General features: G+C 38.6%; 1 protein-coding gene and 1 long non-coding RNA gene across 2 annotated transcripts in view; one reads left to right on the top strand and one right to left on the bottom strand.

Annotated features, from left to right (window-relative positions):
• Positions 1 to 27,884, bottom strand: part of LOC110835309 (uncharacterized) — a 236,601-nt gene that overhangs the window by 181,135 nt on the left and 27,582 nt on the right. The window lies entirely within an intron of this gene.
• The window catches only part of LOC147871250 (uncharacterized), a 123,631-nt gene that overhangs the window by 86,261 nt on the left and 9,486 nt on the right, over positions 1 to 27,884 (top strand). Inside the window, exon 3 of the mRNA XM_087340764.1 lies at positions 6,537 to 6,670. Coding sequence (XP_087196890.1) covers positions 6,537 to 6,670 — 134 coding nt within the window. The remainder of the gene's footprint in view (positions 1 to 6,536; positions 6,671 to 27,884) is intronic.

The raw sequence follows: 27,884 nt of genomic DNA, 5'->3' as shown, positions 1-27,884 counted from the left end.
CAGACCACTTAACTGAAGGAATATAAAATAAATGATTTGATATATAACAAAACAACGGCATAACAGCTACTCAAAATACTCGTTCTTAAAATGAAACCAAAAAATTTCTCGTATCGAAAACGTGTCCTCAAAGAAGGCGATATTTTTGTCAATTACGGTGATAATGTTATTATGATACCTTAGCAACTGACGTTTCGCCTTCAATTCCTGTTGCAGCAAGCACTTTTGTCTCTATGAACTGCGAGCTTACTTCGATCTCGTCTTTCATTTCTAACCAAAGTTGTTCGGCGCGTGTGACGGAGGGGAAGTCGGAGAAGCTGAAACCAAACTAGCAAACATTCGGAGCAATAGGTCTTCCGGGCCTTATCAACTTCCTTAGAGAAGAACTCTCACGAGTTCGTGCTGAAATCGACGACAGAATACTAGCTTACGCACAATGACGGAGGCTACAAACCACACTCAACGACAGTAACTGACAAGCTGTTTGTCATCCATATGCCATTTAACAATGATGTATCAACTACGGTTATTTTATGACAGTGAAATGTAGGCGAATACAATATTTTAAAGCCAAGAAATGCTTTGAGATTTTTTGTGAGGAAACTTCTTACAGAATAGTAAGCTTAACTTAGGTGACTAAGAAAAAGATTAAAAGATAATATTAAAAAGTATATTTCGGAAATATTTATGAGGATTAAAGATAAACTGCTGACGTAGCAAAGAATATAAATATGTATATTTACAAAATAAATAGAAACGAGACTTTATTTGGTTGGTTTCACTCTAAATCTTTGTAATATTCACATTTCAGTGAAACTTAAGAAATGAGAACAAAACAATAAACAAACATGAACAATTACTATCTAGCGAAAATTAATATACCCCACCCGAAGAATGGTCTGGAATACGATTCAACTGTTGTAAAAAAATACTGTTTTACGGGACTCATGTTTAGTTTCCACATACTATGTATATGGAGAGTAAGAACAAATTATGTAGTAGCTCCTCCCCCCCTATTCAGAAGCAAGACGAACGAGTTACGGAACGAGACATACTCGTGACGCACACGCCCGGCACAAAGCAGGCGGGTGGTAGTGACCAGGGGCAGGTTTCATGTCAGACTACCAGCAGCACACAGGTGTATTGCTCGTACGACAGAATGGCGAACTCTTCTACAACTCATGTGTTATTCATGTGTCAAGAATGAAGGGCAGAGATGAAGAATCTCTGGGCACAGCGGACGGTTAGAAACGCTATGGCGAGCAGATAAAGAGACGAGAAAGTGGAAATTAGAGGGAAAAGGTCACGGGATCTAAGGTCTTGGGCTCTCAAGAATCTGAGGGCAGAGAAAGAGAAAGCTTCTATGCTTTTGCAGGGTGCTAAAATGTTTAAAGGGACGGAACAGATATCCGCGTGGCTTTTGCGCCCACTGAATCACACGTGTAACTGCAGTAATCAGTAACGCCATATTTGGCCAACAGCTTTAATTGATTTTCAGAGTAAACAGGGAAAATTTCCTAAAATTAAATTACTTTGTACTTAAAAAAGTGGAAGTTTTCAACACGTGTGCTGAATTACCGATATCGTTTCTAGAAACATTCCACTCAGAACTGAAAAGCAAAGCTATCCCATGATAAGTGAATACGCTAATAGCAGCTAGAAAATTTAAGTTTAAGGTTTAAATGCGTCATGTTTGTGTTTTCTAATTAAAATATATAATATAATTCAGGTCTATACACAAACTTTATTTACAGATGTTAAAATTTAAAATTTAAAATTTGCGCTATTCATCGTATTGTAACATCGTAGTAACGATGAATAGCGCAAATTTTAAATTTTAACATCTGTAAATAAAGTTTGTGTATAGACCTGAATTATATTATATATTTTAATTAGAAAATTTAAGTAAATAAAGACGTCGATGTTTATCTTAACGACAAAAGATTTGACGTAGAAGAACACTGTACAGTTCAATACCCAAAAACAAAAACAACACGACTCGCAATCAAGTAAGTGGCAGAGATATTTTGTCCTAGATAGGATCATCATCCACTCAGATATTGCAATGGACTGATGAGAAACATTACCCCTGGCTGACCATCTAAAATAAGAAGGAACACAGCCCCAAAATATAACTTACATTTGGAAAATGTAAGAGTCGTACATAACATGACAAAGGCCAGATAAGAACTCGACTTGTTGATAACAAAGCTTTAAAAGCCAGAAAAATATATTCTGAAGAGAATTTATGTTGGAAGGGATGCCACGAAGTTGAGAACGGTCTTCGAAACAGCTGACGCAGGCGAACATGATGCAGAAATTTGTGCTCTGAACTAAAACGCTGTTGAACGACCCTAATCTGCACTGTGGCGAAAACTAAAATCACACGACTCGAGATTCGTTTCTCTACAGTTTCTGTCATTAACGTCTGCACATTTGCTTTAAAATCCTTCGATTGTTACCGAGATGCTGGGTACAGTGAGCACAGTATTAAGCCTTTCTAGGCGCAGTGTCGCTGTTGCATTTCTAACGCGCTTAAAAGAGCGAGTGCAATTTCTAAAGCACTTCCTTCTCTTCACACTTAACCCAAAGCTCACGACTAAAAGTTTCCATAAATATTTAACAAATTTCTGTGAGGGGCTCTGTTTAGGATTCCGTCATTTCAAAATTCAGAACCAGGCTAATTCCTGTCACATGATATGAGCGACACTGGCTTTTAAACAATACCTCAGAATCATAATATTGCGTTAAATTCTACAAACTAAAGCATACTACAAGCGGTGAGGATGACTTACGTTTATGATTCGAATAATTATATAATTATAATTAAGAAAGTTCACTGCCATAACATCAGGCCCTCTGAAGTCATGGTATAACTTCGAATTTTAATAGTTTTCAGAAAAACGTATTGTGAAATGTATTAACTTCAGAAATTATGATAATTATAAATTTTTAAATAGAATATAATACACTGTTATGCGTATGATGGTAATTTTTATTTTTATTTTATTATTTAGTGTTCTGTCTGACGACAAGTCCATATGAACAGGATCCATCCATCCTTTTCTCGGACTGGGACCTGTTCATATACGTTCTTGGCAGATGATCCAGAAGTGGTTTGCCATTGCCTTCTTCTGTGTGTGAATGGGATGCCTCGGAGAAACCGGGGAAACCCCCGGAGGAAACCTCCGTGTTGCCTAGACCACGGCCTTGCCCAACACAAGTTATAAATTCGGGCACCGCCGGGAATCGAACCCGAGACCCCCAGGATTACAAGGCCAGCGTTATAACCGCCTGTCTTCTGCAATGTTTCGCCGTGTAGTCTGGTAGATAGTGACCGACGTTTCGGAGGTGCTTGCTGCCTCCATCATCAGAGTCCTACAGACTACAAGGCGCAGTACCTCAGAAGACAGACATTTTCATACTTGTCACCGTGATTAACCTTACGGTCTCAGCGAAATTCGATCCGTGGACCTCCTGAATAGAAATAAGCTGAGTTTCCGCTTTTAATTTGCTCGCTGAGTGTGCTGACGAAGGGAATCAGCGGTTACGTAGCCCAGTGACAAGATGACATTCGTGTTGCAAGCTGCAAACAGCGCAAATTTGACGAAATTATTAATTGGATCCACGGAAAAATTCTATGTCTGATGTTCACATCTAACTCAATAACAATGCAGCAGATTTTGTCAGTACAAAAAAGCAGTCTTGAATTCTGATTTAAATTTCGCTATTTATACTACATTACATCGGGGTATATTAAAGAATTAGAATGGAGCTATATAAATGTATCATATCTATATATAAGTAAACTTATTCGTGTGCTTAATTAATCACCAAAATACAAGAACGTGTTACGGCAAAGCGATATAACTCTGGGCAATATAGCCTTCGTCATTAAATTACTACATAAAGACAGACTGAATAAAGCTAGACGTCGTATACTAAAAAACAAGCCTAGACAAATGTGCCACCTCTCATGCAAAATTATCCACGTGCTTAATTAAGCACCACGAGGGACGCATACGGATGAGGAGGTATAAATCGACGCACCAGAAACAGCGTTATTGTACTGTTAAAGACAGACATATTGAATAAAACGGAAAACAAATAGTTCAAGTATCATTTCAAAATGTCACTGACTCTATAAACCGTTTTCTTTGATTATAATATCCTTCTGATGTCTATTCCACATCATAATTCCTACAAAGAGAAACACATTACATATCATGGATGTTCAAGAGACAAATTTAGTCGAAATTTACATGTGTGTACGCCTGTTCTGTAAGTTATTATTAAAGCCACTTTCAACTCTCTTATAGACCTAATAGGCAAATGCACGTGTACCGGTAAGTTATATATTGTTCTGAGCTGGAGAAACTGCAGTGCAAAAATAGGACAAGAAAAAGCGATTTAGTATTCCGCAATTCACATGACGAAACCAGACAGATGAGTTCCGAATCCCCACTGCCACCGAAGTAGCGACAACTGAAGTGGAAGAAAGCTATGGGAATAAACATGCCAACACTCGTCTTGAAGAAGAACTGTCACTGACACACAATATTGAGCAACACAAGTCTCGAGTGCGTGTGTCTGCTTCGGATTTGTCAAGTGGATTTCAGAGAATCATAAACGCATTTTCAGAAGTAGTACTAAACTCAAAAAAATTAAATTGTGGCCTTCTGACGCATCACACAGGTTAGAAATGTTTCGTTGAAACGTGTTACTCCCATCTTCAGAGTAGAAGCTGTCATAGAAATAGGTCCCTATCCTAAAACGATTACTCCAACTCATAACCTCCGGCACATTTTTTCCAAAATGAATTTTAATATTATCCACTCATCTACGCCTAAGTATTCTCAGCGTAAATAATTCAATTAAAGGGGCAGCTCCCTGAAACTTGCCTCAGAATTAAAGGAAATTCTCCATACAAACTGAACAACTGAGACAGAGACCTTAATAAAAGTAACATATGTCTGACTTCTGCATAAAATCCCTAGTGGGTAAGATTTAAAATCTCTCATATCTGTATGAATTTATTGCCATGGAAACCGAACTACGTGCTTCGGAAATGTGTCTTTGCTGGTAATTCCTACAACGGATTTAAAATCGTGCATCCCGGTCTATATTTAATGGTCCTGCAGAGATACGACGCGGAACAGAAGAAAACGGATTGCTATTCGCTACCCCCTCCCTTCTACCTAAGTTTACGCCACATCGACGCTCGGCGTCGCAGTTGTAGTGACAAGGGAGATTAAAGCGTCAGGGCACAGCGTCCTGAGTCCGTATCTGCCCATGTCTAGCATTTAAACGTAAATCTCCTCCTTCGGAGGCTGTTCAGAAATTATGTCACGTTTACAGATGGTTTTACTACCCGTCATAATGCGGTTACTGGTACAAAGACAGACAAACGGTTCGCACTTTCTCACTTTCAATGAGCTTTAAATACACGTAATGTCGGTCTAAAATTTCTCTGTAATAACTTATAACTTGTAAAATTAATTTTAATGTAGGATTTGAGATTCTCATTGCTGTAAGTAGGAAGATGGCTGTCTCCTGATTTGTAGAGCTGTGTTCTTTGGTAGAAGTTTACGTACTTCTCAGAGGTATTTCCTGACTCCATCATCATTTCGATTAGTTGCTAGGTTTATTTTTAAATATTAGTAAATATATACGTAACTGCTATGTATGTCATTATAATTCACGCTATCTTAACAAAATATTAAAAATGATAGAATACCTTGATCGCTCGAATATTACAAACCTGGGTTCGGATTCTACTAAAAGATATTAATATTTTCTTGTGTAGGCAGACACCTTGATACCGGTTGATCCCCAACCAAGGGGTCCTGTCAAATGTCTATATTTATTCATAACTTTATAGTTATTTCTCAATTGCAACAGGCCATAAGACCACCATATACTGCTGGGGTTAAGAATGCGTGTAGCTTCGCCGCCACTAACGTACAATACTACTCCTTCAAATAGCGATGCTTAGGCACAAAGAACACTTTTTTATTTTATCTTTGTCTGCCGTCTCAGTATACAGGTTTCATGCAAAAAACGAATGCCTTTACAGATTACGTAAAGGTCCGTGATATGTTTTGAACACTCAAATTACTAAGCCCATAAATACAATAGAGAGCAATTTTGTAATAGCAATGAGAGACGATTATTGAATATTCAGATATCGAATACTAGAAAATAATTATAACTGCTCTGGTAAACCGAAACGCCTGGCTTTTAAACAAACTCAATTGAAATTTAATTATACTTAATGTGAATCTAATTTCTCTGACTCATTTTCAATAGCGGATGAAAATGGTTATTTACGTTTCGTGTTACGTTTATGTGGGAATTATTTACAGCAGTCAACTTTAGGTCATTTGCACTTGTGGAAGATGATCTGAAATATAGGGGATGAACGAGTAGTTTGTAGTACCCTAGATAACTTGAAATAATAAACATAATTTGCGAAAATCTTCTGAGTTATTACGAAGAAGCCCATAACGCCATGAAATAATTATTATGTGTTTCAGTGGTTCCGACAGTGGGACTGCGATGCTACCGTTGTGGAGAATATACAGATGGCGTTGGATCCATAACGCCATGTATAAACTACACCTCCCAGAACCTTCAAGATTGTCCGCAAGAACACAACTTTTACTGCATTGTAAGTACAGCTCCAGTGATGAATTTTAATTAATGTTAAGCGGAATATGATCATCTTTACTGTTGGGAATGAAATTTATACACTGAACTAACAAAAATTAATATTTGATGTCTCAGGATCTCAACGGCAATGACTTATCTGCCATCTATCTTAACTATCACTGCATCAAAGGGTTAGTAAACAGCGAAGTTTATTAGTCTGTAGCATAACGGTGGTCTAGCTTATAGAACGCTGGCCTTGTAATCCTGGGGTCTCGGGTTCGATTCCCGGCGGTGCCCGAATTTATAACTTGTGTTGGGCAAGGCCGTGGTCTAGGCAACACGGAGTTTTTCTCCGGGGGCTTCCCCGGTTTCTCCGTGGCATCCCAACAATTACTCCATTCACACACAGAAGAAGGCAATGGCAAACCACTTCTGGATCATCTGCCAAGAACGTTTATGAACAGGTCCCAGTCCGAGAAAAGGATGGAAGGATCCTGTTCATATGGACCTGTCGTCAGACAGAACACTAAAATAATAATAATAATAACATAAAGATATTTAGAATAATCACACCGGATCTCAAAGCAAGTAGTTATTTAATTCGTTTTCGAACAAGAATGGTCCATATACAATGCCTTACCAAAACTTTTTTTCACAACATACATCGCAAACAATTTTCAATTTGATCTGTGCTAATCAGAATATAATTCAATTCATTTATGAAGGATTATAACACAAATAAACTGATAATGCCTGTACTAACTTTTCAGTATAAACAAGTGGCAATTAGAAACACCCTGGGTCTTTCATACTGAAAATTGTAGGTGTAAATATACACTGTATTTATATGAAAAGTCCTTTAAAAATGGTTCAGCTGTTTCTGACAGAAGATAGGCATTTCATATAGGCCTAATAACACATATAGTACAATAAGAAAAACTATTTATGTAATAACCACTTTAATATTATTCTCATTCTCCACTGTGGCCTCTCACTGGTTAACTTCTAAATCAATTATTTCCTTCAAAACAGATATTTTATCTTACACTCTGTCACTCTGAAAATATTCGGTCCATGACTTTACACTGTACCAGACAGTCTCCGTCAAGGCCACTAAAGTTCATGTAATATTTTCTAAAAGAAATAGTAGCATTGAAGTCAGAGACACGAATTTTATCTTTTCCAGGACGCTGTAGATAAATATTAAATCTTTCAAGCGTAATAATAACTTGCAATTTGTTGAAATAAAAACAAAAGACTGCAAAATGTAACGTGACAATCGGAAATGTATTTTTTAAATTATGTTTCCCACTCTGCAAATATTATACGCGAGGCTCTGGGACAGAGATATGTGTAGATTCACGTCATTCTTGCTTATTAAAAGTGGCAGTTTCTTGGAAAGGGCGCATTCTTCCATAAATTTACACAAAGAAATAAAATGTGTAAAAACTTTCTTTACTTGAACCGAGACACGCCCACAGATGTATTTTATGAGTACGCAAACCGAGAGCGCGGACAGATGGTGTACAAATGTCATGATAGAGCACGAAACCAACTAAGCAATTTGTGGGGAGAAAAAGAAATGACACTTAAAAAGTGCAGTGTAGTTCTTGTCTCGCCACCTTGGACTAATGGGTTATCAGACCAGCATTTCGAAGTGCGTATTTACTCAGCTGTGCAATAAATGGCATCCACCATGGTGAACTCTACTGTTCAGAAATATTAGTATACACTCTAGATCATCCTAGATCATCCTGTGCATCTTCATTTCTGCCCGTCTGTGATACCTTTTTCTTTCCATATTCCTTCTACGACAGCCACGGCGGTCTAGCGGTTAGAACGCTGGCCTTGTAATCCTGGGGTCTCCGGTTCGATTCCCGGCGGTGCCCGAATTTACAACTTGTGTTGGGCAAGGCCGTGGTCTAGGCAACACGGAGTTTTCCTCCGGGGGCTTCCCCGGTTTCTCCAAACAATTACTCCATTCACACACAGAAGAAGGCAATGGCAAACCACTTCTGGATCATCTGCCAAGAACGTATATGAACAGGTCCCAGTCCGAGAAAAGGATGGAAGGATCCTGTTCATATGGACCTGTCGTCAGACAGAACACTAAATAATAATAAGATGAGGTGGTCTAGCGGTTAGAACGCTGGCATTGTAATCCTGGGGTCTCCGGTTCGATTCCCGGCGGTGCCCGAATTTACAACTTGTGTTGGGCAAGGCCGTGGTCTAGGCAACACGGAGTTTTCCTCCGGGGGCTTCCCCGGTTTCTCCAAACAATTACTCCATTCACACACAGAAGAAGGCAATGGCAAACCACTTCTGGATCATCTGCCAAGAACGTATATGAACAGGTCCCAGTCCGAGAAAAGGATGGAAGGATCCTGTTCATATGGACCTGTCGTCAGACAGAACACTAAATAATAATAAGATGAGGTGGTCTAGCGGTTAGAACGCTGGCATTGTAATCCTGGGGTCTCCGGTTCGATTCCCGGCGGTGCCCGAATTTACAACTTGTGTTGGGCAAGGCCGTTGTCTACGCAACACGGAGTTTTCCTCCGGGGGCTTCCCCGGTTTCTCCAAACAATTACTCCATTCACACACAGAAGAAGGCAATGGCAAACCACTTCTGGATCATCTGCCAAGAACGTATATGAACAGGTCCCAGTCCGAGAAAAGGATGGAAGGATCCTGTTCATATGGACCTGTCGTCAGACAGAACACTAAATAATAATAAGATGAGGTGGTCTAGCGGTTAGAACGCTAGCCTTGTAATCCTGGGGTCTCCGGTTCGATTCCCGGCGGTGCCTTAATTTACAACTTGTGTTGGGCAAGGCCGTGGTCTAGGCAACACGGAGTTTTCCTCCGGGGGCTTCCCCGGTTTCTCCTTGGCATCCCAACAATTACTCCATTCACACACAGAAGAAGGCAATGGCAAACCACTTCTGGATCATCTGCCAAGAACGTATATGAACAGGTCCCAGTCCGAGAAAAGGATGGAAGGATCCTGTTCATATGGACCTGTCGTCAGACAGAACACTAAATAATAATAAGATGAGGTGGTCTAGCGGTTAGAACGCTGGCATTGTAATCCTGGGGTCTCCGGTTCGATTCCCGGCGGTGCCCGAATTTACAACTTGTGTTGGGCAAGGCCGTTGTCTACGCAACACGGAGTTTTCCTCCGGGGGCTTCCCCGGTTTCTCCAAACAATTACTCCATTCACACACAGAAGAAGGCAATGGCAAACCACTTCTGGATCATCTGCCAAGAACGTATATGAACAGGTCCCAGTCCGAGAAAAGGATGGAAGGATCCTGTTCATATGGACCTGTCGTCAGACAGAACACTAAATAATAATAAGATGAGGTGGTCTAGCGGTTAGAACGCTAGCCTTGTAATCCTGGGGTCTCCGGTTCGATTTCCGGCGGTGCCTTAATTTACAACTTGTGTTGGGCAAGGCCGTGGTCTAGGCAACACGGAGTTTTCCTCCGGGGGCTTCACCGGTTTCTCCTTGGCATCCCAACAATTACTCCATTCACACACAGAAGAAGGCAATGGCAAACCACTTCTGGATAATCTGCCAAGAACGTATATGAACAGGTCCCAGTCCGAGAAGAGAAAAGGATGGAAGGATCCTGTTCATAAGGACCTGTCGTCAGACAGAACACTAAAAAAATAATATTCCTTCTACGACTGAGCGGCGACTTCTTTCCTAATTAAAATTTATCATTGGTGTTATTATTTTTTGTTTTACATTTTATTTAATTTAATTTAAATTAGAATTGTTCAATCAGTTAAGCTGCCATCAACGAAACTGGATGACTGGGGTTCTTACTCCAGCATGGGCAATTATTTATCTCTTGGCCACAACTCTTCGAAATAGAGTCTGTTCCAATGGGTACACGAAGACATTTCTACGGAGTTTAGGCGGCCGGAACGTGAAGCTGAGCATTTATGTTCATCTAGTTTCGAACATAAGAATGAATTGACCTTTTCCTCCATTTCTTCGCGAAACGCATATTAGCTTCGGGCTTCAAAGCGTCACATTAAGTCCTGAGATTTGAATCAATACGAAACAATATCAAAACGGAATTTAGCCATTATGCACTTCCCATCATCACATACAGACAGACAGACATGGAATAAACAGAACGAGATCTTGATAAGAAGACCAAACACTGCACAAAAGTCATATTGGAAATGGAATTTTCGTAGACTCATACTTTCGGGCGTCTTCGCTTTCCTGGTACTTACAGTTCAACGTTTATCAGATCCTTTTCATTGAACTAAAGGGATCGAGCAGTGCATTTAAAGGCAGAACATAGAGGACGACGTTCCCCATGCTAACGATCTGAATCGATATATTACTGATTCGGATCTTGTCTCGATTACTGCAGAAAGGCGGATTTGATGGTCCCCTGTCCTATACCTCAAATACAATTCCGGGTTGTGTTCAGGAATTTCACAAAACTGAGTAACTTCCTTGCGAGCGGAAAGAAGTCAGTATGTTTCTCTAAAACTTTGTTACCCACCCACGGTTCCACACGGCGTCACAACCCAGAACAACAACATTCACAAACTAAGTATGGGGTTAGAAGGTGGCTGTCTTCTGGATTGTAGCACCGTGTAGACTTATAGAAGTTTACGGATATTTCAGAGGTCGCGGGCGACACTCATCACCCTGATGATGGAAACAGAAAGGACGTCTGAAACGCTGGTAAACTTCTACCAGACTACACAGCGCTAAAACCCAGAAGACAACCATCTTCGGACTCACAGCCGTGAGAACCTCAAATCCCACAAAGTGTAGGGTTAGTTCACGTCTCGACACCACAGTAAAGTACAAAATCTTTCTGCCCCAGTTATCCCATCCTCTTTGAGTGGCCAAATTATTAACACAGTGAAGAATATAATTTACTAAGTTCCCCATTACGTACTTTTCTCCTGTAAACTATCGCTTTCTCTTAGGTCTAGACATTCTCACCTTGTCTTTAAACATACCTAATCAATACACTGCTTTCTATGTGAGGGACCAAGTTTCTAACCCACAGAAAACGATTAGAGTTAAATTATTATCAAAACAGTATACAAATCTTTGCGTTTCCAGACAGAACAGTAGACTCAATATTTTTTATAGTATGACGGAAAATATTCTCCAAATTCAATCTGCTGTCAAGTACTTTGATAATTCAATTGCCAAAGTTTCGAGGGACTTATTATCTTCATCAAATCTGAAACATATCGTCATAGTCCGTGAAACACATTCCCTGCTAATCACATTAGCTTATACCAAATTTCACAGGGTAACGTACGTGTGTCTCCGAAGAAGTAAGCGCCTCTGAAACGTCGGTTAATTACTACAAGACTACACGGTGCAACATCCCAGTCACATTTAGACTCGCGGTCGTGCAAAACTCAAATCTCGCGCATGCGCAGTTTACAGCAGAGATCTGTGTGGAAACTGCTTTAATACAGACGAGCACGGTGAATAAAAATTTGTCACATTTCTTTTCGTACATCTTTCAAACCCGTAATTTCCACACGAACTGGCGTGGAAACAAGCAGAAGAACGATGATAAAATATGGCAACCATGTTTCGTCATTAAAATCCGAGACACGCTTATATATTTATGTTTAAAGGGAGATTATATTGAAAAGGGAAAAATCCGCGCGGAGTCCCTAACTGTGGCACGCAGAGCCAAATTATGATTGGGAGTTAATTAATTTGTGCCTATTTGTTAGATAATTGATCGGCGTTATAATCTAGGCACACATAGCCCAGTGCCCGATAATTCGCCTGTAATGATTTCCAGCATCCAAACGGACAAGAGATATGAAACTCTACAGAACGTCGTGGCAAAGTGACTGTCAATTCTAATTCACATACAGGAGGTCCCAGGTTCAAACCTCGACATGGGGGACCGATTATTTTGAGAGCAAATCCAGTCAAATACTGAGACAGCATCTAAAATCAACCCACGACCACTTCCATTCATATAATTTTCAGTAAATCATTTATTAATTATCTTCTCATTCGACGCTATAGTCTGAGCTACGTAGTTAAACAAGCAAATAGGCTGAGATATGTGAACTGCTGTTGTATTTAACTGGCACAATTCTCGGAAATCTAACATAATCCATTTAGAGAAAAACTCTGAGTATATGCAGTAAAATTATCTTCTCTTTAAAGGTGATAGCTTATTTTAATTGTAAATGATATTTCAGTTTATATAACTGGCTGCAACATGAGGGTGATCGTCCTGATGATGGAGGCACTAAGCATCTCTGAAACATCAGTCAGTCTCTATTAAACGTGCCAGAGCAACCCAGAAGCCAGCCATATTCATACTCGTTGCCCTGAAATCCTGTAACATCAATTAGTAAAACTCTGAGGGTATTTTTATTTTCTCTAGCATAACCTGACCAGCTCTGAGACTCAAACGGTTTGACGTCCAATGGGTATCTTAGATTTCTTCGCCCGGACAAAGCATGGAGTTAGTTACTGACCTCCAAACAGCAGAAATGAACTTAAAATTTCCCTCCACCATACGTCTTCTTGACATAATGCTTAATCACAGAGACAACGTTATCTTCTTCACCTTAAATAAATGTAGGAATATTTTAAATCCGAGAGTGAACGCTAAGGGTAAAAAAAGCAAAACAGCTCCTGAAGCAATGTTTTTTTTTGTATGGAAAATATAAACGTACAGAAACACAGAAGAAAGACGTAGAAATATGAAGCGGAGAATATGTTTTGAAACAGATAAAATATGATGTAAAAAAAAAACAACGTAACGTCCTAGAAAAAAAATGATACTTTGGATCTAAATCGAAATGGAATATCATTCCTTTGCGAAAGGAAATATGATCGGTATGAAAGAAAGTCAAGACGTGTGAGGAATGGAGAGTAAGTGCTCTATACTTTTCCGATTACAGCGCCATCTGTATTCCGCCATGCTCTAACTCCACAATGAAACCAGCCATACATAGAGCCCCTCTCTGCTAAAAGCAATAAAAATTCTACCTACTGTCCCCTATTAAATCCGTTAGTAACACCGAGAGGGATGCACATGTACGTATGTAACACTGTGGTTTCTGAATGCATGAATTGTGGTGTAAACTACAAATCTGAAGCGAGAAAATGACGTTTTTTACTCTGTCGCAAGCCAGATACAAAGAATGTATTTATTACTTTCTAGAGCCAGTAGGAATGTGGTGTTACTCAGGGTGTCTCAAAAACTGTCATAGTAAGAGTAAACAAACATGTAAAAATCTGACGTTACACAAGCTATCAGAAACCACAAAAATTTCAGTCAATAATACGGAAGGATCCAGAAGGAGGCGGTCATGAAATATTTGAGGGGAGAGGGGGTTAATGGCGAAGAGAAGAGTGGGGGAGACACAAATAAAGATAAGTCAGCAGGTAGGAATTTAGAAGGAAGCAGGCTACAGTGGTCTCTTTGAAATTCTCCCCGTATTGAATAGACGACGAAAAGCCCAGTCTCAGTGAGTATATTTTCTAATCGAGATGAAACGAATCAGACTATCAGAATGTGAGTAAAGGCTACAAGATCGCGTCCAGAGAATCAGGACTGATTACAAGATTTTCGGTTCTCACGGCGGCTACATTATTCCGCCGTGTAGTCTGTTAGAAGTTTTCCGACGTTTCAGAGGTTTTTACTGCGGTCTAATCGCCCCGATGATGGATGCAGTAGGCACCACGTCGGTGAACTTCAACCAGACTGTTGGTGCAACACCCCAGAAGACATTCCAGTTTAGTACTGGTAATATTCCAACTAGAATTCAAACCGTGTACCTCCCGAATATATATATATATATATATATATATATATATATATATATATATATATATATATATATCAGACACGTTATTGCTTAGATACTTTTGAAAAAAACTGTCTTCCATTTTCAGATTCAAGAAACATCTTGCCTCTTATTCTCTGACACCTGGATACCTACAGAGCAAAACACCCATAAGGCAGTTTTTGTGTCATGAGACAAGCCATTAATTTATCTTCTCCTTGCATACTCTACCTCAGACAGAGCAAAATCAGGGCCAGTTGGCTTCTCCGCCAGTTGATTGATATGATCCATTAGCGTTGCATCGCGCGGCCTGATGTATGAGCAGGACATCATTATTAATTGCTAGCAGCTGCAGTTCAAGAAACCCAATTAATAAAAGTAGGACCTTTGCATCTGAACACATTTGTATGCAACGAATAACGTTCAGCAGCTCCTGTACTCAACACACTCAGGTTTTTAGTTCTAACTAAGCAACTAACTAAATGGAACAGCCTCCGTGAGGCTTTCAGTCGCTAAGCTAATCAAGAATTTCCCACAACGTTTCACTACTGGGACGCATCCTGACCTGTATGGATCTAGGTAGGATTTTTGGTATTAAATGTGTCGAGTATGTAGAAACTTCTACGAGACCACACAGCGCAACATCCCACAAGACAGCCATCTTTATATGTATCCAGTCCACAGCTAAGTATGTTACTTTTAAGATTTAATATCACCCTCCCATCAATGCCTATGTCTTCCAAGTGTTCTCTTCACATATTCCGATCAAAATGTTATGTTTTATAATCAAACAATTAAATACTCTGATTAAATTACAATGAAATAACTATATTTTTCAAGACGCGAAAAGACCCGCTGAAACCAGTATTACAATTCCGGCGCGTTCTCCAAAATTTGACCTTGAACTTTAGAATAGGGCCTGGGTTCGATCACATTTGCTTGGTGTTGTCTCTGGTTGTGCGATTAAGTCATTAAGGGGAATTCCCCTCTCCCCAGTTAACGAGGGAAGAAAGCTAACTGACCTAATCGCGGCAACCCACGTAAATATATGCAGTTATATTGAAACAAATTCAAAAAAGTTTTTATTCTCTTCTGTGAATTAGGCGCTAAAATTAACAAATTTAAACGAAAATCTAAAATGGCTCGACAATTCTAAGTAAAATTACCCACTACCAAATTTAATCAAAATCGGTTTACCCAATTTCGAGTTTCTTTTTTCATCGACAGATCTACGTACGAAGCGTGCTATTCTAATAGGCGTTCAGCAGAGTTGCGAACACGCCTGATGAACGTATAAGGTTCAGTTGTTAAGGTCATATTCGACCACATAAATCAGGTCATTACAACATTAAAATTTTACGATTAGAGATTTTCACGGCTTTTAGTCTAAAGATAGCTGTCTTCTGGGTTGCTGCACCGCATAGCCTCGTAGAAGTTTACCAACGTTCCAAAGGTCCTTGCTGTCTCCAACATCAGGACTAAGAGTTATCGTTTCTACCAGACTACATGACGGTACAACCCAGAAGAGAGCCATCTCGATCAAAAATTTAGCGACATCACACTGATTCGTTTTTTTACGCCAGAACACATTTCCAATCATACCTTAACGCTTGTATTTAAGAGCAACGAAACAGCCTACTTATGTGAGCTGTGGGGCTGAGTCAGTAAATATGTAACACGATGCATTGTTATTGTCGACAGAGATAGTGACCTTCCCCCTTTGCCAGCGAGTCCGTTCCTGATGCCACGAGTGCTTATCCCTCGGGAAAGCAAAGCGTCCAAAGTGCGAATCTGACAAGTCAACTTCATGTAATTCTAAAGTTAAGACTACATGGCTCTTACACTCCATTCCTCTCTACGCCTTCATGGGCGTTGTTTTCAGGCGTATTCTCAGTGAAATGAACACAGACACTTGCATTCATTAAAACTTTATAAAGCAATTCGGTGGAACGTACTATAAATTGTTAAAGAACTACTTTTCCACTTCTTTTTCGTTTGTTCTTTCGAGGCGTAGAAGTGAAAGGTATATGTGGGTCATGGAACAGAGAGGAAAAGAAATGATACCAAGTTTCTAAAGAATTAACTTTGTTTATACAGCGAAAACTAACGCAGGATTTTTTCGTTTATTTATCTGTGAAATATAAGACCTCATAAAGATCTCATTGCCGATTTTACACGCACAAAGAACTAGCCGTGTTAGCCGCAGACATGAAGTGAACTTACACGTTATGGGTCGGACAGACCTGACGGGACGAATGTCCGACATTTCCGCATGAGACAGTACTGGCAGAAAAACTGCATTACTAAGGGGGGGGGGGGGGGGGAAATAAAAGAAAGACTCAAAATGACATGACTTATTAAACGAATGACATGCAAGAAACGTGAAATATTCCGTAGAGTCAAAAACAGAATCCGCATTCATGGCGCGCGTGTCTGTGCATTTATATTGGATACGAGAAGAGACAGTGAAAACGAAAAGCTGACTTCTGTCCTTACGCATAAATCACAACGCACGGCGAACGCCTCATACACATAATATGTATCGCTCAGTCACAGGTTCGCAATAAATATACCAGCTGAGACTTATATGGACCGCCTAAGATTGCTGCAGTATTCAGTCACGGTAAAAAAAGACAAATGCATCATTACGGTAACAAAGTTCATTTCACTTACACATTAAGCCTATCCGACGTACAGGTAACTAACTAACTAACTAGATGGCTTACCGAACCCGAAGGTTCATCACCGAATTAACCAAAGCCCTCCGCCGGACCCTGTCCTGGGCCAACAAAATCCAGTCTCCTTCAACTCCTATCTCCCATAGATCCCGCCTGAGATTATCCTCCCATCTACGTCTAGGTCTCCCCAGCGGTCTCTTCCCTTCAGGTTTCCCAACCAGTATCCGGTGCACACCTCTTGTCCCATCCATGCGCGCTACATGCCCGGCCCATCTCAATCTTCTCGACTTAATCACCCTGACAATACTGGGGGAGCAGTACAGATTTTTAAGCTCGTCATTGTGCAGTTTTCTCCACGCCCCATCGTCTTCCCTCTTAGGCCCAAATATCGTCCTCAACACCCGATTCTCAAACACCTGCAATCTGTGTTCCTCCCTCTGAGTGAGAGACCATGTTTCGCACCCATACAAAACAACAGGCAAGATTATTGTTTTGTATACTTTAATTTTCAGGTTCTTAGAAATCAGACGGGAAGACAAAATATTTTGAACTGAGAAGTAGCAAGCATTTCCGGAATTTAATCTCCTCCTAACTTCCTCACGAGTATCATTTTGATTTGTGTACGAAAAAGAAACATGGTAGGGCGAATACAACGCTTAAGATGAAGCGCACTTTTAACAAGTTATTCTGTCATATTAGAATCGTTTATGAAACTAGTAAGTATTTGATTTTATTTATGGATTGTTTAACTACAATGTTAGCACTTCAGACAAATTTATCTCAGACTTATTAATTAGAAGGGGCATGGAAGGAAGCGGTCGTGGCCTAATTTAAGGTACTATCATGGTATTGCCCTGGACGGACTGAAGGAAAATACGGAAAACCTAACTGAAATTTGAACCCGCTACCTCTGAAATAAGAAGCTGGAGGACATCCAATGCAGTCGTTTTCTGGACATAATTTGAAATAGTAATATATTTTTACGGATAGCTATAACTTACTCAAGGCACGCCCATAAATGTCTAAATTGTTTAAGGAAAATTGGTTTTTGAGCGAATTAGATTCGAAAACTCACACATGGTATGGAAGGGCACTTCCATAAAGTGATCCTTGAAATAAACCAGAGTAAATGAAACGTGTACTTGGCGACACTTTTACAACAGAAGTGCGCCACACGTTATGAAGTTTAATAAAATCTGTTAATGAATCGCAATTATAAGTTTAATTAGGTTCGTGAGTAAAGCGGTCCTCAAAATACAATACAATTTATACATGGTAGTCTAATATTAGTAATATGCAAGTACGTATATTAAATTCTATTAAAATCTTAAAATATTCACGTATTTATCATTTAGCTCCAAATGATTAAATTCCGTCTTATATTTACGCACTTCGTAAGTCAGAATCTTTTTTTTCTGTGTGCCAACCCATACTTCTAAAGTTTCCCGACGACAGTATATTCCCGTTGGTATTACTGGTTTTCCGGTTTTCTGTCTTTTGATATTTCTGAAAAGGAGCTAACGTTTCGGACGTTTTATTTTACATTGTATTAAAAAGGTGAGCAGTCCCTACACAGTCCACTGACTGAGATTCGATCTTTCCAATGGACCGAAAAATATATGCCCTTTACCTGAGAAAGGTAACAGAGTTACCGGAACATTGTTTTCAAGGGCACTAGAAAATGGACAAAGGACTGAAATCGAGCAATACCAACGACTACTCTTAACATTACGTATCTAATCAACTTTTTGTAAAACTTAATGTCAATATTTGAGCAGTTAGTGAAATAAGACACTCTCTGTGTAAAATGCCTCATTGCTGTATATTTTATAACTGAATTTGCAGATGTGCCATGTTATTATTAAAAAAACAGCTATAATAAATTCAGATAGAACTGCTGGCATTGCCAGCTCCCGTGGTTTGAATGCGGGGGGGGGGGGGGGGGGATGGCAATTAAAAATAATCGACGCTAAACATTGTTTTAAGCAACGTACGACCCTACCAAATGAGTATCTTCTTTAGATTTGTAAGTCGTGCCTCATTAATTCTGACAATATAAACGTTTTATCATACATGCTGAACTTTTATGTGTACAAATAAAAGAGTTTCGAAAAAATATAGTTACATAGTAAAATACGGTTTATTCATTGTCGCGTTCTTATTTATTTCGTATAAATAAATTTAATGTAATAAAATTGCTTAGAAAATGGTTGAAAAAAATGTCAAATATTGTAATTTGTACTTTTAGTATTTCTAATTCGTTATTCTGTTAAAGTATATTTCGAAGAAAAGATATTCTTACTACACATTGATACGTATGTTACACCAAGTCGATGTTCAACTCGTGGGTAGAAACGCCATATAGATTTGTAGGTAGATATCAAACTTTTGTGAAACATGCCGCCTCAATCTTTAGGGGTGATATCTTCACCGACGTGAGAACGTCAAATCTAATTTCTGTTAAAGTTCAAAGACATATATTTGAAGGCACCCAGATAAAATCTCGATCCTGTTATTAGCTGGGGTTTAACATTCCAGAAGACATTTATCTTTAAGAAAATACAATTCCAATGTTATCATTAGACAATAAACGTGTCCATAACTCAACTGGGTGTCGCTGGAAGGCGAAATAACACTATTATTCAGCGGATTGGGGCAAACAGCCACTATAAATAACTACATTTTTAAATTTCGGCCGTAACTCCCTTCGATAATCTCAGAATCCTGTCGGCTTAACTGAGTCATAAGATGAGTATCCTTCACTACGGAGACTCAAACGAAACGCCATGGAGAACCAAATGGCTCAGAATTCTATCTACTAGTCTCTGCCATGTCCAAACGGGCGCTCCTACATTTAATCCTATAATCTTCGAGACACAGCGAACCTGCGTGCCCATAAGCAGGGCAGCTGTTCCTGGCATGGTCCATAAGATTTGAGTGTGTATCGAGCTACAGACCACATCGATTCCATAACACGTAATTTCTACTCACGACAATTGGATATTCCATCTCACCCTCTCACTTCTTCGTTTCACACCTCCCCTTCCATTTAATTTCTCTTTCCCTCGTACATCTCCTCCTTTCTCTTTTGCAGTGAGGAACCTTTGCTCTTGCAATTATGCTGAAGCTGTATTCGCTCTGCGGCATTCAATTGTTTGCATGGGCAGATTTGCCAAACACGTCTGCTCTCCGCATCGGAACTGCTGCCATCTAGAATAGAAGCTGCCGGTTTTCAGAATTCGTGATGTATGAATATTAGAATCCAAAGATATATGATAACATACACAAATAACAGAATTATCCCACGTTTCTTGCTCACGTACCTGCACAAATATATATCAGAAGAGTCTCATTTGCATATCCTATGGAATGAGATAAAGGAAGCTGCTTGACGTGTTTCTTTCAATGTGCACAGGGCTGGGTGCCTTAATTTCGGTTGCACATGATTGCACTAACTTTATAGTAGTTCTCAGAAACAAAAGCTGTCGCAAAGAACGATGTGTTAGTATAGTTGGAACTTGTGATTTAGAGGTTTTCGGTTCAAATCTCAGACAGAGGGACGGGCAACAAAGTTTTCCGTAGTTCCACTCAGTTCCTCCAGAAAGAGATAGGGTCTCACGTCAGAAGAGGCAACGACATATACGTACCACAACTTTTCCAAATTCATACTTCACAAGCCACTTTATGATCAATCGAAGCACATCCTACATCATTAAAAATGTATCGCTAAATAATTCAGGATATTAATCAGCGTTGTCTCAAAGGACAACTGACGATAAAATAATAAACAATTTTGTTTCCAAAGTCTGAGGGGAAGAGGCCACTTGAAAGATCTAGGCGCAGATAGGAAGATAATATTAAAATCGATTTAAGGGAATTATATTTCGGCTGAATTCATTCGGCTCAGAACAGGGACCAGTGATTTTCTTTTATAAACGACGCGGAATCTACTGTATGCGTTATTAGCGACGGGAAATTTCTTAACCAGCTAGACGACTATCAGTTTCTCAAGAAGAACTCTGTTCTATGGAGTTATTTCTCTTTGTTAGTCAATCCTCCTCTTTAAGGAAAACATTCTTCTGTTACTTTATTTTATGTCCATGAATATTCCTATTCTGCATTTAATTCTGAACACGAAATAAAGTAAACATGAGAGAAGCAAGCTTCGGCGTCCTTACAAAAGCCCCCAATAATTGTCCATAAAGCACAAAATAAAACAGCTCTTTACAATCAAAAAGCAAAGAAAATTGGTGTATCTTTGCCTGCCTTGCCTCGGTCTGCTTAGATGTTCTTTATTACTTTTTGTACTTCGTATAGTCCACGAATATGAAGAAAAGGTTCTCCGGGTTTTTTTTCATAATATCATTTGAATTAACGTAAAGGAATGCTTCTAGAAAAATGACTACCAAATAGAGTTATAGTGTCTACGTTTCATAATATTTAACAATCTATAAGTCTGAAAGAGATAGGACAAATCTAAATGTTTCGCACTGCCGCCATGTTTATTATCGCAAACTTTGTGGGGAAAAAAACATATCAAATACGCGTTAATAAGCGACTGCAATACAAATTTTCATAGATACAACTGTTCATTAGTCCGAGCTGCTGACAGCAACGTTAAGTAATCAACCAACAAGAATATTATTCCGCCTACGCCTTAGTGTCACACGTTTCCAAATTCCTTAATATTTCCTTATAAAAATTTGGTACGGATTACATATTTCTTCAGTAAGTGCTATTTACACTACCCACGGGCAAATGTCTTTATGTAATAAATTTTGTTATCAAATATGAAACAAAGCTAATAAAATAAGGTACACTACAAAATTGAAGATATTCTAAATCAGGAAACAAACAAGCTTTCATGCTTATAGAAGATGAATTCTACGTTACATTTTCTTTGAGTGGCAACTGCTACGCTGATCAGCACTCTAGATTATGCTCAGAGTTTCCAACACTTAACAGATCAGTCGAACGTTAACTGGTCCAGATGAGCTGCTGTAACCGATTACACGGACCCGATTTTGCAGCGGACCAGATATTAAGTTATGGAATGCGCTTCTACCACATATGCCAAAGGGATTCTCTCGAATTCAACCGCGCCATTGTGCATTACGAGATTCAGATTACAAAATTCCTGAGTAGTTAATTGCTATAACAAACCTATAGTTCTTTCCTCGTTAAAAAAATAATTGTCCTTCTAATTTGTAATTTAACGTGTTGAAATATGCTTTTCTCTATCCTTATCGACTGAATTGAGAAAAATTACGAGGAACTTCAGTCAGGGACGTCGATCTCTGGACTAATAATCGAGATATTCCGTACAGACGCACTCGATCGCAACGCAAGATATCATGAATACAAAAATACTTTTCTCTCATCTCAACACAGTGATAAAAACTCACATGGCAAACAACAAGCTCATCCAACACGGAAAGTGTTCCCATTAACCACGTTTTAAATATAGATAAATCAAAATTAAATTCAATATACATAAAACAACGGGTGTCTGTTTTAAATAATAAAGACTGAAACACCCGGAAGAAATGTTAAATGTGTGTAATGACGCTTTACGTCGTTCTGAAGGTGACGGAAGCCCTTGGACGCAGTAGGATATGAAGTTTTCACTGTTGCCTCCATCATCAGGGCGATGACTGTTTTTTGGTTGCTAATATTTGCTCAGTTAAGAAATTTCCGATATCTTGAAGCTCAAATATTAATTAACCTGTATTCTAAAACAGCATTATTTAATTTTATTCATTATCTCCTTAAACATATTTTTACCTCGCGATAGTTCGCTGGCTCAACTTTATGAACATTTTATGTTTAAGCGTGAATAGAAAACTTTCTAGGTGCAGACATGATAACTGTTATTATATTACCTTAAAGTCGTTCTTTCGCCTTCCAGGAACATTCAAATAGACGATTACTAGACAAAACGACGAATAAAGGCATCTCTGTTACAATCGGTATACATTGTCTGCAATAAGCGGATCTATCTGTCGTGATGATATAAAACTATATTAATTTGAATTTTTGGATGGAGTAGGTTGGACTAATCATGTTGTATCACTTCACAATTTTAATCTAACGTGCCGGTAACTAATTTCGGTGCCCTGGGAATTGGAAAGAGAGGCTGGAAGCGACTAGATCAGTTATAAATAAACATACATCACAGAATATGGAGGATTAAAAGATTAAAAAAGAGTGGACGTGGGTTGGGGGTAATGCGTTAGCTGCAAACTGAAATAACTAATACAATTCTGGAAGTTAATTCTTGGGGTATGAGCCTTCTTGCAGCCATAAAGGAGAATATACGCCCAGCGCAGAGCAATTTACTGGACGTTCGAGTTAATCTAGTGACCGAGCTCATTAAAGTGAAACGATGTGATGGTGTTGAAATTGAAGCGGAGTGCATTCACTTTAGTGAGTCCAAGCTACAAATATCGCACATTACGAGATATGTCCAACAGCTGACTCGATACATTTCTGCGAACTTCAGCGTTTTACGACTTAACTCCGCCTTATAACAACGGTGTTCCGTTACTGCTGCTTAGGAGAAAAATAAAACCTGTCCGTGAATAATCCATGTTAAAAAATACGCCTGCAAAACAGCATTAGTCAAAAGTTACAAATTCCTACCTTAATTCAATGACGGACCATTTTTGTTACCGGAGATGAATTATTGGAAGTCAACGCGAGCAGAAAACTCTGAAAAATGTAAAAACATTTACAGTGGCGAAACGTATTATTACGCAATCAAAAATACTGAAGAATGCTTTATTGATAATTATTTGCGACTCGATGTCCCAACTCCAATTGCAGTCTTCAAAGGAGCGATAAGCATTTACAATTAAAGACCAATAACTCCTAAACAATCATAAATACAGCGTTGAAATTGTGAGTTCATACTTGTCCGCTTACATCTCAAGAACTAATATACCGATCTGCACCAAACTTAGCATTCTTATTATTTGAAATCAGGAACACATCAGATGACAGTCAAAATTCCATAAGTGTGTCGAGTTCGACGAACTTCCATCAAAAGTCATTCGATTCAAAGCAATATCAGAAAGGATTACGCGTATATTGATAAGGAATGCATGGCTAAATTCCTGACTAACATCTTTTTAATGAATTGCTGTACTTAAAACTGTAAGGAGAATATTTTGGGGTTTAGAGATTCTATATTTCTCAGATATTCAAGGACAGATTTGTGGGTCGAATAATCAGGAGCACGATTAGCTTTCAGGCAAGCGAGATTAATAAGGAAGGTGCCCCTCGAAAAGTTAAGCAGTAACACTGCCGTATCTGATTTCCGTTAACGTGTGTGCAGACAACGTAATACAGAAATTAAAATACGTGTACTATGACCCGCAAACTGGAATTGATATTCACATCGGTTTTTTTTTTTTTGTAGCCTAAGTCCCTTTCTGATGGGAAGAAAGTAGGTTCATCTTATCCAGGTCTAACTGGAGGCCAGCGGGCCACATGTAACTTGAAACCACTTGTAACTACGACCGCGAAATTAGTTAATTTGCTGCTAGTTAACGCAAGCTCATTTATTTCAACACTGCGAAGGATTTGAAAAAAATTCGTGATTCCTATCTCACCTGCTACTTACGTACAAGTGCCATACACGCTACGTACTTTAGAACTCTTCTAAAATATAAGTTTTCCAAGTAAAATTGGGCTAGGTGCAAGATTTAAATCTATTAAAATTTGAACACATTTAAATAGAATTCATATTTAAATACAACTGAGCATCCAGCTGTGTGATTTTCATCAGCAGATCAAAAAATTCCTGGAGTTGGACTTTTATAATGTTTGAAAGAAAACTTCCTTCAAGGACATCCCTATCTAGCACCCAGTCTTATTTCCCACGAAAACAGTAACGCAGTATACTGAACTACAATACTGAATTCAAGGAGAAATCTACAGTGGAAATACCATAACGCCGTGAATGGTAGACTACTTATCCGACAGGTCTGTACTGCGGGAAGGCTAAACAGGAAGTCACAGGCGAAATGTTGAAGTCACAGAACGGCAGCAATAATGGAACACGTGAGTTGCTCCCTTGGGTACAGTTGCACCATCCAGGTTTCTTCAGGCAACATGAGGTAAAGGGTATTTCAAAAGCATCTACTACACGTTCCAAATAAAAGTTTGTCCTTAACGTTTTTACAGAATTCCCGCGCAGAGTCCGCAGAACCCCCACGAAACGTGCGGCAGGTACAGTCATACCCGGGTCTGTAATACGTGTGACTCCCATTTCTACGCTTTCCGTGTCCTCGTTTTTATTTCAGTGTAATGAGGAGAATCAGTATACTATCCTCGGCCACAGTAGAAGCTGCATAACGAGGCAAACTCGCTGAGTAGCGAGAGCACAGTTTCATTGACTCACCCCAAAATTTTGAATCCGGGGAAAATAAATTAAGGCATCTCTCATGGCACGGCTGTCACAAATATTGTGAGATTTGTGTTACTAATGAACATATAATAACAACAGCTATGTGTGCATCTTAAGAATAAACCCGAAGGAAGACCGAATGTTTAATTAATAAAGAATACAAAATGAGCTTTTATCAAACCTTAGTTTAACACATTCTGCCTTTAAAACAATTTATGTTTAATTTGTAATTTCAAAACATTAATTACTCAATCTTTTTTCTGAAATATCTAACAAAACAAAAGACGTTTAATCAGCGCAAAAAACTGCAATCAAAACAAGCAAAAGGGTTCAGCCTACTTAATCAGAGTTTCAACAAAAACAAAAAAAATCTACTCACACAGAGTTAAAATCATCTACAGTGTAACTTTACAACAATAATTATGATTTATATTCACTTTGTATCAACAGGAATATAATAGTCGTCATTTTAACTACGCCCTTTACTCTCAGATATCGACTCTCCGATTCCAAAGTTTAATGATTTATACATTTATTGCCTGTTAACATGGAATTATCTTTTTCTCTCTTCAACTTCTCGGTTTACTCTAGCATACTATGTTCACATGTACCAGTATATATGTAAGTATAAATCTTTTTGAAGTTTGAGAGAAAACCTAATTCATTCAAGTTCGAAAGTAATATAACTACTGCGTAGTGCGTAAGACTCATATCCCAACTAACGTGTTTCCATTGGAGCTCTGCTAAATGCCATTGTTCTTAAACGATAGACCGTGTTAGCTAGATTAACATATTAGTTACGCAGAAACCCAAAATTCTGACAGCGAAAAAAATAAATGTTTTCCTTGAGGCGTGTTTACGGTGGAGTGGTTCGTAGATTATTCAGTGGTGATTCATCAAGTCCAGAGGTCACTTAGCGTGCCATAAGTGAAGGATTACCTATGTGAAGTACACAAACCAAGCAAACGTAACGGACAATTATTGAATAAAACCGTTGTCTTTTCAACATTTATTGATCCTTAATTTCGTGTAATTTGGTATTTTGATAGTTCTTCAAGTTCCATTTAATTGCTAAAATTTTACTAGCAATATCTTTCTTCTAAATCGAAATATAGTCGACATTTAATTAAAATTAAATTTATAAGACTTATTTTGTACCAAACCGAATATTTTCCATTAAAATCTTTCACTCCAGTTTTAGTATTAATACTTTTACATTAACTGTTGATCTTTTTGTGTTAATTAAAATATATTAGTGTGCAGATGATTTCCGGAACCATAGTAAAAATTACAGACAATTATTGAGATCGCGGTGAATATCACAGACAATTTATCAAATATGACTTTACGTCAAAAATAATTTCTCTAACTACTGTGAAAACCACAGACGATGTCTGAAACCACAGTAGATATTACAAGCAACTTCTTGAATGTAAATGGATATCAGAGGCAGTTATATAAACCGCAGTGAATATTGTTTCTCAAACCAAGGTCAGCCTGACGCACATTTCTGGATATTTTATTAGAACTAACGAGTAGACTGTTTAAACGGTTCCTTGATCGCATGCATTAGTCGCGCGGAAATAAATTAGTCTGACACCCAGCCGATGCGTACATAAATTACAGTGACGATATGAATAATTACGTAATAACATTTTCAGCAAGTTTTCATAGTTTTAACAACAGAAGCAGGTAAAATACTCTAATTCATTGCAGACAAGGACCTTCTAAACTGTCAAAAGATACAGCGTGTCAGTTTTTAATATTAAAATGTTAGCAACCAATCACTGTAAATTGCGAGGCACATCAATCATGCAGTGTAAGGCTGGGAAGAACGCCGGGAAAATATAATACTGCAGGCAAACATCGAGCTCAACGAGGAACTTCACAATACACCGGTGGTATCCTCTGTACAAAAGATAATGTTTCATCATAAAAACCTGATTACACGGTCTTCGTAAAATCACAATAATATATTATTAAGCGAAAAATGTTCAGGTACATCTTCTTGCGACATTCGATAATTTCAATAATCATACTTCTCTAGTAGTTCCTTAAATTAAAAATATAGGCATTTCACCCTGTTATATTTCCGTTATGCTAAACAACATACAAACAGGTTAAAGTTACATTCCGGCAACTTGTGGATGTTTCTTATAGAAACCAGCCACGATACATTACAGTCCAATACATCTCCGTTTCTACTATATACGATTACGATATTACTTCTTGGTCCTACATAAATTATTGACGACACTACAAAATACAAAATACAAACCTAATAACAGTGACCTGTGATAATACAACGCAACGAAGAAATA

The sequence above is a fragment of the Zootermopsis nevadensis genome, unplaced genomic scaffold (genome assembly GCF_977971745.1).
Source record: "Zootermopsis nevadensis isolate Lab colony 2312 unplaced genomic scaffold, Znev_1.0 Znev_ptg000061l, whole genome shotgun sequence".
Classification (NCBI taxonomy): Eukaryota; Metazoa; Arthropoda; class Insecta; order Blattodea; family Termopsidae; genus Zootermopsis; species Zootermopsis nevadensis.
This window is presented reverse-complemented; position numbering and strand designations above follow the sequence as displayed.